The following is a 13064-nucleotide window of genomic DNA, read 5'->3' as shown; positions in this document are numbered from 1 at the left end:
CATCCTGTGCCTTTTAGAATGGTGTGGTTGCAAACTGACCTAATGGTCACAAATAGTCTCTTCTAACTATGCACAAATAGTTTTCATTTCCATCCTTTTGCTGCAGGAAGACTGATTAATACATGGGCTTTGTGTATTACAAAATCCCATGCATGGTATTAGGCCTAAAACTAAAAAAGGCTGAGAATCTGAGCTTGTTTTCCTGCAAGTTTCTAGCCCTTTGTGGTTGTAAAAAAGATAGACCTGAAAGCACCTGGGCAAGGTCTGATGGGATCTCAGCAGTTAAGAGCAGAGGCTGAGCACCATTTCCAATGTTCAGGGTGTAAAGCTCCAGTGTCCTCCCCTTTTGTGACGGGCAAAAACAGAATAAATTGTGCAAAATAAGCTAATATATCCACAGTGTATAAATCTGTTTATAAATTACGGACTGCAGATTTCAGCTTTTCTTGGTGCAGAGTATAGGATACCTTGGCACAAATATTTTAATCTGTATCAATAACCACCACTGGTTATCATTAATAAACAGAAAGTAAGGCTTAATTGGTGAAGGGTTTAACAGTATTTATTCTAGCCACCTTCTCAATAGTTCCTGAGTGATTAATCATAGCTATCCTCCATTTTACAAAGGGGAAACTGATGCTGACCAGCCTATGGCGAAAGGACAGGATAATGCCTTCCCAGTTTCATGCACAAAAGCCTCCTGGACTGGCAACTGAACCTTACTTCACCACTGGTGATGGGGCAGCATCCTCTACTGCACTTGAAGACAGCAGGGTAGCTTAGGGGCCACAGGGAAGGTTGTATGCCATACACAGCTCTGTCCTGAAACACCTTGCTGCACACCCCACCTTCAAGCATCCATGTGGAGACACCTGTTGGTGGGGAAACAAAAGTGGAGAAACAAAGATGGAGGTGCAGAGAGAAGAGAAGATGAGCAATGGGGGGAAAGGAGGAAGCATGAATAGAGATGTTGAGAGGCAGCCTGCGTGCTACAGACAGAAAATGAAAGTTAAAGATTTATTTATTTATTTTAAGAAAAGCACCATTATGCTCAAATGGCAACAAAAATGCTTTTCCATGTTCAATAGGGTAAAAGCAGCTCTTGAACTGATAAAAACCTTTAAGTGGCCCTCAGAGCGATTTGAGGGTGTACTTTCTGCTAAATAGAAGAGAACTAAATCCCTTTGAGAATTCCTCCCCACAGGAGGCGTTATTGTTACAACAAGGAGGTTAGCACATCATCACGAAGCCCTGTCTAAGGTGCAGGAGCAGATCTACAAACTGGACTTAGGAGTACCTAAGTGTAAGCAATATGCAGCACATGCTCTCAATATACCTTCCTTCCATTAGAATCAATGTTTCCTTCCTTCAGAAGCTTATGGGGTATAATTAAATAATTTAATTCGTACCAGGAAATGAGAGGGCAAGAGATGGAGAATCCTTGTGGCTCACATGAAGACCCTCCCGGAGCCCAAAGAGGACTTCACTGAGGGCAGAGAAGAGACTGGAGGTGCAGTGGTGTTTTGTTTAGGCTGGTCAGCCTCCCCACCTAACAGCTGATGTGCGCTGTGGTGCAGCAGCCACTTTTCTTTGCATCCTCCAGCCTCCGGCTGGCCCCAGAGCTTCAACTTCAGTTGTGGATATTTTTGCCATGGTCTTTTTTTATCTGGATTGGAGAGAAAGCTGCAGAGAGGGCATTTAAAGGGTGTTTAGAGGGTGCTCTCCACTTACCTGATTTTCACTTATGTGTGCCAGAATGTAACCCCCATGTAAGTGGGGAATTGCCTGTATACTGTATTTGATTCAATTAGTTTCACCTAGAGTTGTGCAAAGAAGATTCCAACCCCCGCTCCCAATTCTCCTTAAATTCCAACCAAAAAGTATGGGGGATCCTGCCTGGATCTCTCCCCTTGCCCTCTGATCTTAGGTTTTACAAAAGTTCATTTTCATGCTTAGGAGCCAGAATTAAAAACCCTTTAAAGAAAACTAATGCTTAAAAAATGCCATACATGGTCAGTGGTGAAGCTATACAAATAAGAGTTTTTCACAAACCACTTACAAAATGTTTCCAGGTGTTGGCCTCTCCCATGATGGCAGCTGACAACTTGGTCGCTGACCACAAGAGGAAAAGGAGAACTTGTGAATTTAAATGTAAGTTACAGATGTCATATAAACTTCCATATGCAATTAGTGCAAAAAAACCTCTAAAAGATTCCAAAAATATTTCTATGCCAGTTAAGACTTTTGCAATATCTTTTATACACATAGATGGCTACAAATCTGCATTACTCAGCAGAGGCACTTTCCAGTTATTGATGTAAGAAATCAGAAGGCAAGGGCCCACAGCACTAATACTTCTAACCTATGATAGGCCTACTGATAAATCTTGGCTTCCTCTCATGGCCTCTCCCCTCTGTTGCATCTCCAGGAGAAAATTGGTTGCATATGTAATCTACTGCCTCTCAGCACCACTCTGCCTGCAAACCTAATTTAGTACAGTGGTAAAAACCTTATAATGCAAGCAAGCATCAATTTTTTGGCTTACATAATCTATTGGATCAATGTCTGAAACTAATTGCTCTCATGGAAAAACTGCTAGCCTTGCAAGACAACCCAAGCTACCATCTCACCACCTTTCACTTCCTAGAACCATTAATCACACTCAGATGATTTATAGGTTATTGGGATTTTCTGATTAATTTTCCACATCTCCAGATCTGTCTGCCTCAGGTAGATACAGAGGGCAATATGAAACCACTGAACAAGTATTAGGTGCCTGTTCCCAATCTGAATGTTGTCAAAGTGGGGCAGAGGGAGGAGATACTTATTCTAGTCTTGCTCCATAAAGTTTCTTCCCTATTAGCATTTCAATGGTTTTAATCAGCTCCCAACATTTTATCTATAACACAAGATAACAATGATTTGAGGATGTTTGTTACATCAAACGCCTTGGTACTCAAACAACTTGGAACCCAAATACTGCAAACCCAGAAGTAAGTATTCGGGTTTTTGGAAGTCGAACGTGCTCCGTTTTGAGTGTCACACTTCCATTTTGAGTGTTACGGTGAGGTCTATCTGTTTTTGCTATTTATTATGCGTTTTTGTTTTTGCCACTCTTTTTTGTTTTGTTTTTGTGACTGTGTGGAACCCAGTTCAGCTACTGATTGATTGATTGATTGATTGAGTGATCGATTTTGCAGTACACTGTATATTGCTTTCATTTTATGGATCAATGGTCTCATTAGATAGTAAAATTCATGTTAAATTGCTCTTTTAGGGGTTGTTTTTAAAAGTCTGTAACGGATTAATCCATTTTGCATTACTTTCTATGGGAAAGCATGCCTTGGTTTTGGAACGCTTTGGTTTTGGAATGGACTTCCGGAATGGATTAAGTTTGAAAACCAAGGTACCACTGTAAGTCTCACCCTCATTAACAAACATTCAAACTGCAAATACCATCAAGCATTATATTTTGCCCTGTTAACATGGATTCAGAAGGAAAGCCAACCCCAAGTCACTGACCAGAAACACAGAACAAAACAGGACCAAGTCTTTCTTTCTTCTCTTAAAGCCTAAGATTTTCTGATGGAGACTGTCGGTCAGGTGCTATAACTGAGGTTAACTAGTAAGAAACAGCTAGCCAATGTGATGCCCTCCATATATTGTGGACCACAATTCCCATCATCCCTGACCAGGGCTGGGGCTGATATGAGTTGTAGTCCCAAACATCTGGGGGGCACCAGGTTGGCTAGCCCTTGTAGTTAGGCACTCATGGTAAAGCACTAATCAGAAAGCTGTACCTCCTGATCATGTACAGCATAATTTGAAGTCACTTATTCCAGGTTAATAATTAATGTTACTTTCAAATAGACCGAAAATTATGAACTACTAATACACAACCAAGTGTGGCCTTATGAACTCGCTCTCTGTATATCACAGAGACACACACGAGTGGTTCTATCATTAAAGTGTGGGGTACTCTGTTAAAACCACAAAAATTCAATTCAGGATGTGGAGAGTCTACTTGTCCTCTCCCTCTCCACATTCTCCACCTATCAACCTTTCTGTGCCATCCCACACTTGCCCACCCAAATTGAAGCATAACAAGAAAGAAGCAGCATAGCAGAAACATAACAAGAAATCTAGCAGGCAGCTAGATACTCACTGCTGTCTTCAAGTTTCAGTATTACTTTGAACATGCAGAGGAAGAGGACTGGGGCTGAAAGATTAAGCGACAGAATGGTTGCATGGCGCATCAGTTGTAAGCAAGCGCACTATGTACGTGCCTCAATTCTTTTAACCCAATGCTTTTTGGATCTTAGGAAATTTTATGTGTGTGTGACTCCCCACCCTACCCATATGTTGTACTGTATTGTGCTTTCAGCAGCAAAGCCTTGGACACTGATTGGCTATGGTGGTGTGAACATTGCAACTGGTCTGAGAGCAATGCTGTTAAATTTGCATAGAAGACAGAGGCAAGAAAGAAAGGGAAGGAGAGAAACAACATAATATTAGAAGCTGTGCGTTCGAAGAGACTTCTAGGAAGTATTGGGAAGAGGCAGAGTAGCTCAAGAAAGGGAGACAAAATACACAATGGGCTAAAAGAAGGAATCTGGGGAAAGTTTGGGTACTAGACAAATGGAGCTGAAAAAATAGAGGCACTGGGCAGAGGCCAAATTTCACATTGGGCCTAGTAGCAGGCTGAACACTATTTGCACAACATGGGCAAACTGAGAAGGCTGGAAGGCTAAGGGCTGAGAGACAAGGAGGCAATGGGTCATGAGGCTGTTTGAACTAGAATTTAGACAAATATTCCCTTCCTTTGCCTCAAAAGGGCAAGTTTTGTCAGTTACGGCTACCACTGTTGCTGTACCATTGTGACCTGATAACCCTAAGAAGGCATAAAGGAGCTGAATTTGACATACTGATTTGAAATTAACAATTCCTTTACTACCGGCGTCATGCACATGTATGTAAGCAGAACTAAAAACCTTCACAATTATGTACTTATGCAAATTAAAACAAATTGCAATCTTTCTTTTTCAGGAACTGTTTTCAGTAGCGGCCAGTGTGGTGGGGCAGAGCTGTACTATAGTTTACCTGGATGGTGAGGTAAAAAGCAGATTGGCAGTGAAGCACAGACACACTGGTGGAGCCAATACAGCATTCACATCAGTGTGTCCGCACAACTTGACCTCACTTGAAGTATAAATGAATCCTACACATGTCTGCTCAAAAGCCAGTCCATTGAGTTCAACATCACTTAAGCCCAAGAAACTGAATGTAGGATTGCAGTCTAAGAGAGTGGTTTTCAATACCAATAACAACAAAAAGACTCATTGAAAGAGATGGCATTGTGCAGAATTGGGGAGGGGGAAAATACAGAACAGGACTACTGTTTACCCTGGCTGAAAACCTTTTCTTTTCTCAATCTTCCTCAGCCTGTACTTTCCTTGTTCGGAACAAATGGGGTAGGTGGCCTGAGGTTATGTCTAGTATAGTCTGCAAATTCTTTTAAAATGAAGGCAGGAAATCTCAAGACAGGCGGATTTTGCCTGAACTCAGATTTCACTCAGCATGGTCCAGAACTCATAAGGCTCTATAACAGAAAAGTTGTCTTAAGCGGAATCCTAGAACTTGCTGCACCAGCAAATAAGTGTTAGGAAGAAGCATACAGAGTGCTGCGTCAAAAGCATTAGGTTACTCCAACACTGCAGGGATGTTAACTCTGGTGTTTTAAGGTAATATGTCAGCACAAATTTTTAGGAGAGGAATGAGAGATTTGCCATTTCTCTTAGTTTCCAACTTAATATTTAAAAAATTTAAAAAATGTGAGATGTTCACTTTTGGAAAACCACACTATTGATGCATTTTAGAGGCGACAGCAGGCTTAGAATATGTTTTCTATACATCCATCACATATGCATCAGGTTGGGCAATTAGATATATTTAAGCATATGGTACCCTAATTCAGTCCAGCAGGGAAATAGATTTTGTTAATCTTATTAGGTTTGAGCCATGCTGCTGCTGTTATTTGTATGAGGGTCTTTCTGGCCTTATTTTCCAACCCCATGGGCATAATATACACGTGGTGTCACCATTTAAACAAATGTATGATAAGAGATTAAAGAACAGACCACCAACTTTTTGGGGCTCATGAGCTGATTAGCAAACGGAACAAAGTGTTGTGGGCCTCTCTCTCTCCCCTCCCTGCAGCCTATTCTACGGGTTACAATAGAATGCTTCCTTCAAGTCTACTTTAATTGAAGGAGAGGTGGCCCCGCGTGCACCAGGGAAGGCTTCTGTGGGCACATATGCAACCCTGGGCACCTTGCTGGCAACCCCTGAATAGTTCTCCCAGCAGTAAATATTGTTTTATTAACGATGTGCTATCCTGTGACAATGTTTTCCTCGTTCTTGCTGACTAATTTCCTTAAATTTTAAGGCTTAAACCAGTGGTTTTCAACAATTGTGCCACAGCATCCTGGGGTGCTTTGAATGATGGTCAGGGTGCCATGGGCAACACTGGCCTCTGTCCCTCTTTCCTTCCCTCCCTCCTCTGAGGCCCTCTCCCGTCTCTGTCTCCCAAAGGTTTGTACAGCTGCTTGTTGAAGGCAAGGGGTGACATAACTGGGCTCCTGAGCCCCACAGGGGTACCATGGAAAGAATGTACCGTAGTTGGTCAAGGGAGCTGTGGACCCAAAAAGGTTTAAAATCTCTGGCTTAAACTAATGGGAAGCTTTATCTAGCATTCGTTTCATACAAAGGAAGTTTATTTAAGCATTTTGCTGTAAAATGGGAAGCTCTATTCACTATTTACTCCAGTAGCAAATAAAGAATAGAACCTCATCACTCAGAAGGGGGAGGCTAAGTACTCTTCCACCACTGGGTGATAGAAGCAACAAGCATTTCCCCATCCTACCAAGAAGTAGAAGAGAATATTGTAGTTCCTGCCCAGCTGGCTCAACATTAAGCTATTGAAACACTAAGCTATTGCCCACACTAGCCTTCCCCAAACAGGTGCCCTCCACATGTTTTGGACTACAGTTCCCATCAGCGCCAGCCATCATGGTTTGATGATGGGAACTATAGTCCAAAACATCTAGAGGGTACCAGTTTGGGGAAAGCTGGTTTACACTGACAATAAATAGCTCTTTTTCGTTCAGAAATAAGACTTTCCCAGTCTTATGCCTCAATTGTAGGGGGTTGAACTAGATGACTCTCAGGATCCCTTCAAACTCTTTAAATCTATGATTCTATCTGGAAATATCAGGGATAAACCTGAGCCCTTCTGCATGCAAAGCAAATGCTGTACCACTGAGCTATGGCTCTTCCTCAAGGCCAAGTGGGAACTCTGTATTAAAACCAGCTCTGGCATTAGACCTATCGAGATGAGAAGCTCCTAGTCCTCAAAACCATTAAACTTTTGTTTTAAATCGCAAAATCGACAATCTGAAACACTAGCTTTTTATGCTTCCAACCCATAAATTCAGCTGGGAAGAAAATACATCACAGGCAATTTGCAAAATCTGAATGACAGGAAAGGGATGAACCTTCTCAGATGGGTCCAAGTAGAAGAATGTTTTTTTTTACAGGATGGCCACAGTGTTCAGTTCCTGCTACAAAAAAATGACAACACAGTATTGCAACCAAAACAGGAAACGGTATAAGGACTTATTGTAATCCATAAACAAGTAGTAAAAAGAAATCTGAAAACAGAACTGAAAATCCAATATGTTTGATAGCTTTTACATATGTTTAAAATTACTGTATGTATACTGCAAAGCATTATCTTCAGCATTCCACAGTGATCACTGCAGTATTCAACAACAATGGCAGAGACTTTTACCTAGGCTGAAACAAACGCCTTCTGTTACCCTAGTAGAATTTTACTTTTTAAAAACAGCATCTTTGCCTTGTCACAATGTTTCAGAATTATTGTTGTCAGTCTGCAATGTAGCATACAGCTGGGGAACTGCTGTTTCACAAAATAAGGCAAAGGTGCAATCCTATGCGTACTTACCAAGGAGAGGTAAGCCTTCCTTTTCAGTAGGCATTCATAGAATTCAGCTGTAAAACCCTTTGAAATCATCAACATCTTTTCACAGTTCATTGGATCATGGCCATTGATCCAGAAGTAGGAATGAACATGGACTTATTTCCCCCTCACAATTTGCTGTGCAATGGAATCAGTCTGGAAGATTTACAAGGGAAGACATAATATCCAGGAGTAAGCTCCACTGAATTAAATAGGATTTATTTCTTGCAACAGAATGTACTGCAAAGGTGCTGCCTCTTCTTTTCGCATTAAGTATATATGACCACAGCTTTAGCAGAACAAGGGGTTAATACAAGCACCTGTGTAATTCAGAAAGCTGGGGTTATAGAGTCATCTCACCAGTTTGCTGACAGATCAACTCCTACGCTGAAAAATGCTGCAGCTTTCCCGCAAGCTACTGGGCAGGACTTTACTAACCTCTGAACTGTCCTTCCAGTTGCCCTGAACTAAGCCTGCTGCTCTAATGCCTTTTCCACTAATACCACTTTGAGCACAAAGGTGCAGCCAGGACAGGTCTGAAAACAAATCTAATTTCTCCCACTCCCTTCCTCCTATGCTTCATTTCATTCAGACTCTTTGGATTAGGCTAACAAGAAGAGTTCAGAAAGCTGGAGCAACTCTATAGTCTCCCTGCAGGAAGCCAACATAATTCACTTAACTTCACTTACATGGAGGCCTGTGAGTTTATATCAAACATTTCTATGTGAATGGGAAAACTACAATTCAGGGAGTGCCCCCACAGCTGGCTTCCAGCTGCCAGCCAACCAGATTTCAAACACAATTGCAATTTCCCTCACCCTTACACAGTGCTCAGCAAAAAACCTCTTTGCAAAAGACAAATACTTAGGCTGCCAGCTCTTCCAACATTAAAGCTCCCCCTGCCTTTCTTTCCTTTCTTTAAATCCATAACCACCCGCTTTAAAGCTTTAAATCAATATCCCTTCTTTCTATCTGTATTCAAAGGGGAATTATTCACATTGGGCGCTTTAAAAATTAAGCTAAGCTTCCAGGGCCATGCCAAACTTAAATGACAACAACCTTTAAAATTGGATCAGGGACACAGCAGAGCCCTGTCTGATCCCTGGCCGCAGGGGCCGAGGTGGTTTTACTATCAGGAACAAAAATGAACATGGTTGTTCTATAGGCAAAGTGACTCTATATAAGGTGGTCAGTTTAGATTGTCCTGTCTTTTTTCTGTTACTAAATTGCAGAAAATATTATTATTGTTAGGGCCTTTGCAGATTACGTGAAAAATCTACATCTTTATCAAGCTCTATTTATTTCTTATTTCTTATTTATTACATTTATATACCACCTTTACCTTCCAAGGAGCTCAAGGTGGCTTATGTGGTTTTCCTCCCCATTTCACCCTTACAACAACCCTTTGAGGTAGGGGAGGCTAAGAGATTATGACTGGCCCAAGGACACCCAGTGAGTTTCAAGGCTGAGTGGGGATTTAAACCCTGCTCCTCCTGGTCCAAACCCACTAAACAGATGGTTGGCAATGCGAGTACTGAATGGCTGCTGAGCAAGTTGGTGATCATGTCTTCCGTGGAAGCACATACCTAGGTCTCCATGTACTGCAATGTAGAGAACATTGCCCAGGCTGGATTAATGTACACTTGATGCAGAAGCAGAAGCAGTTCCGATTGCTGCAGAATGGCTTCTGCCAGCCGTGAGGCCTTGTCAGCACATGATACTTCCACTCAGAGCTCTGCACTGGCTGCCAATTTGCTGCCTGGCCAAGTTCAAGGAGTTACTGTTAGTATATATAAAGCCCTTAGGGATCACCTTATCCCATTTTTGCCCATTCAATCACTTAAATCCGCAGAACTGGCACTGGTAGAGGTGCCACATAATACTTGTCCTGCAGTTTTAAGAAATCAGTCTTTGAGCAGCACCTAAACTTTGGAACTCCCTGGCTATTGACATCAGGCAGGCCTGTTCACTGTACTCTTTCCAGCACCTACTGTACTAAAATATTTTTGTTTAGGCAAGCCTATTCAGACATAAGAAGTTACATGTGTTTTAATCTGTTTGTTGTTGATTTATTTATTTTTTAAATACCTGCCTTTTATTGTCTTTTATTGATTTTTTTATTTTATTTTTGTCAGCTTCTTTGAGGTTTTATTACAAATCTACACATTATTATAATTTACTGAAAACATATCTAATAACTGAGCTCAACTATAAGGAGGTACTTTTACACGTAGTGTCACCATCTATGGGAGTTGGATATCGTAAGTTTGCTAGCTTACCCTGTACTTTTCCATTTTTATACTGTAAGTTTAACAGAATTTTAAAATTCAAAATGTAAAATAATATGCTTTTAGGGGCCCTGGAAATCTCAAAAAACCTTCAGTTGTGCAAAGTATCACGCTCCCACTTAAGCCAATAGGCTTGCTCAGTACCAGACTATGAACACCTTTCTCTGATTAAATATTAAAAAGTCACCCTGGTTTTCTAAGTTTTATTAAGGTGTCCAGCCAACAGTATTTTTATCTTCTTTTGGGACCTACCCTGCACCCTTCACCTCACAAACACCTGGTCAAAATGGGCCTCTAGCTGTTATTTACTTTGATGCAAAGTCACCAGAACATAAAGCTCCAGGTATAAAATGAGAGTGGAAAGTAAACAGTCAAATGCCACAAAAAACTACTTTTTAGCATTATTTTAAAATAATCAAATTTTTAAAGTTGCAGCAAGAAAAGCCAAAAGTACAGTGGTACCTCAGGTTAAGTACTTAATTCGTTCCGGAGGTCTGTTCTTAACCTGAAACTGTTCTTAACCTGAAGCACCATTTTAGCTAATGGGGCTTCCTGCTGCCGCTGCGCCGCCAGAGCACGATTTCTGTTCTCATCCTGAAGCAAAGTTCTTAACCCGAGGTAATATTTCTGGGTTAGCAGAGTCTGTAACCTGAAGCGTATGTAACCTGAAGCGTATGTAACCCGAGGTACCACGGTATTTGTCTTGGACTGAAAGCAGCTCTTCAAGGTTTCAACCAGGAGTCATTCTCAGCCCTATCTAATGAAATCAGGGATTGAACATGGAAACCTGCAAGAAAAACTGAGCTACAGCCCTCCCTTCAGCTGCCCCTGCTGAGCTATTACAGAGCCACATTTTGCAATAACTGCAAACTGCAGAGGCAGAGCCACATACCCTATGTGCATTATACAAACTATCCATATGTTTCATTCTTTTAAGGGGTTCTTGGATTGCATGAGCTCCAACTCTATTATCATTTTCTCACCTCATAACTTTCAAAGCAATTTTTCCAGCAGGATTTGTAACCCAAACCTAATTATTCTTAAAGGCCATGCTGTGCAAAGCATAATAAAGAATAGGACAGGTGAAACTACAAAATGCCAAAGGAAATGGAACAAAGCTACATCTTGAAATCCTATCTGCTCATTGTACTAATGGAGATAAGAAGCGTATTTCCAACATTCAACAGCAGGGAATTCACACGCCAGGGGAATAGAGAAAGTCTCTGAAATATCATTGGCAAGTTAAGAAAACTTTAAGTCTTATGTTTTCAGCCAAGTATCACTCAGCAGCCATTAAACATATTTTTTACCCATTAGCGGAACATTAGAAATTCCATGAATTTGAAGTTTATTATTTCCATGGTTCAGTTTATACTTTTTATGGGATTTATATCTTTTGGCTGAACTTCCCCAGGCATAAATAAAATCATTTACTATGCTGGCTAGTGCACAGGAACATATGACAGGCACTTTTATGCATGTTGGTTTAAGAAGGAGGATTAAAGGAAGGGCCAGACACATCTGATATTTGCTTTTAAAAGCATTTAATAAACTTGTGGTTAGCTTTTCAGACAAAAAACTGGGCAAACACATGGATCCTTGCACCTTCTCAAGGCCAATTCAGATGTAACTAATTCCTGCATGCCACACATTTTCCATGTAGGAACCAATATGCAACACATGTGTCATTACTGCATACACCCATGTAGTTAAGTTGCACGTTTACATGCTGTAGTGTCAATAATTGTTCATGAAAATGAACCTCTTCAGTCGACTGGTCTAGGCTCCAGATTGATAGTGGGGTGCAGAGGTGCCAACTTGAATAAAATATTAGGGGCCCCAGGTAAGCCCTGCCCCACATAATTGATCACATGACACAGTGCACACACACCATTTGAATGGCAATGCGCATCAACTTTGTGGGAGCTCGGCCCCAAATATTTGATGGGGGGGGGCTGAAGCCACCTTGGCCCCTAGGAGTTGGCTCCTATGGTGGGGTGCATTACTGAAGTCTTGGCTGAATGGTTCACATGTTCATGAGTTCACATGAGAAAGATGTTATTGGTGTATCTCAAGTACAGGAAAGGCTTTTGGGGACAGGTGTTGAGAAAGTGGTGTTCCAAGTGTGCTGTAAAGATGTTGGCAAGTTGTGGGGCCTTGCAAATGCCCATGGCAGAGCGACTGATCTGAAGATATCTCTGCAACTGACCTTAGAGTCCTCATCCTTGGACAAAGGAACTGCAGTGCATTAAACACAGGAAGACAACAACATGGAACTCCTGAATTACAGTTCATCAAGAGGTTAGATGCTATAACTTGCGGAATGATTCTGGACAAAATGTGTTTTAAAAATCACATTAGATGTGTTAATTGGATTACCAAAGCCAGGGTATCTATATTATCAATAGCAATTGGTTTTGTGTGTGTGTGAATAGCACTGTTAATTACACGGTTATCACTGCTTGTGCTTTCTGCATTTTCCTTCTGACCCCACCGCTGAGAATCCTCCCCAGATCTGTATATCTTCCTGTAACTCAGGGTAATACTTCATGCACCCAGTGCAGCAGACTATAATTCATGCCAGTTTATGCTAGAATAAATTTGTTAGTCTTTAAAGTACCACAAGACTTCGTTGTTTATTTGCTGCAACAGACTAACACAGCTACCCCTCTGGCACCTACTTGTGAAGCAGCATCCATGTTGACCACATTTGAGTAATATTTAAACTATAAAGAGAA

General features: G+C 41.3%; 1 protein-coding gene across 3 annotated transcripts in view; it reads right to left on the bottom strand.

Annotated features, from left to right (window-relative positions):
* ZSWIM5 (zinc finger SWIM-type containing 5) overlaps positions 1-13064 on the bottom strand; it is a 123486-nt gene that overhangs the window by 69915 nt on the left and 40507 nt on the right. The window contains exon 1 of one of the 3 annotated variants that reach the window (XM_081009350.1): positions 8024-8072. The exons of 1 other annotated variant lie outside the window; for it this stretch is intronic. In XM_081009350.1, the coding sequence (XP_080865476.1) occupies positions 8024-8057 (34 nt within the window). In that variant the 5' untranslated portion in view covers positions 8058-8072. Of the gene's footprint in view, positions 1-4165; positions 4215-8023; positions 8073-13064 lie in introns of those variants that run through there. One more of the 3 variants, XM_081009349.1, reaches the window with a different exon arrangement.

This window comes from Podarcis pityusensis (genome assembly GCF_964106645.2).
Source record: "Podarcis pityusensis genome assembly, chromosome: 6".
Taxonomy (NCBI): domain Eukaryota; kingdom Metazoa; phylum Chordata; class Lepidosauria; order Squamata; family Lacertidae; genus Podarcis; species Podarcis pityusensis.
Note: the sequence above shows the minus strand (reverse complement) of the source record. Positions and strands in the feature narration are given on the sequence as shown.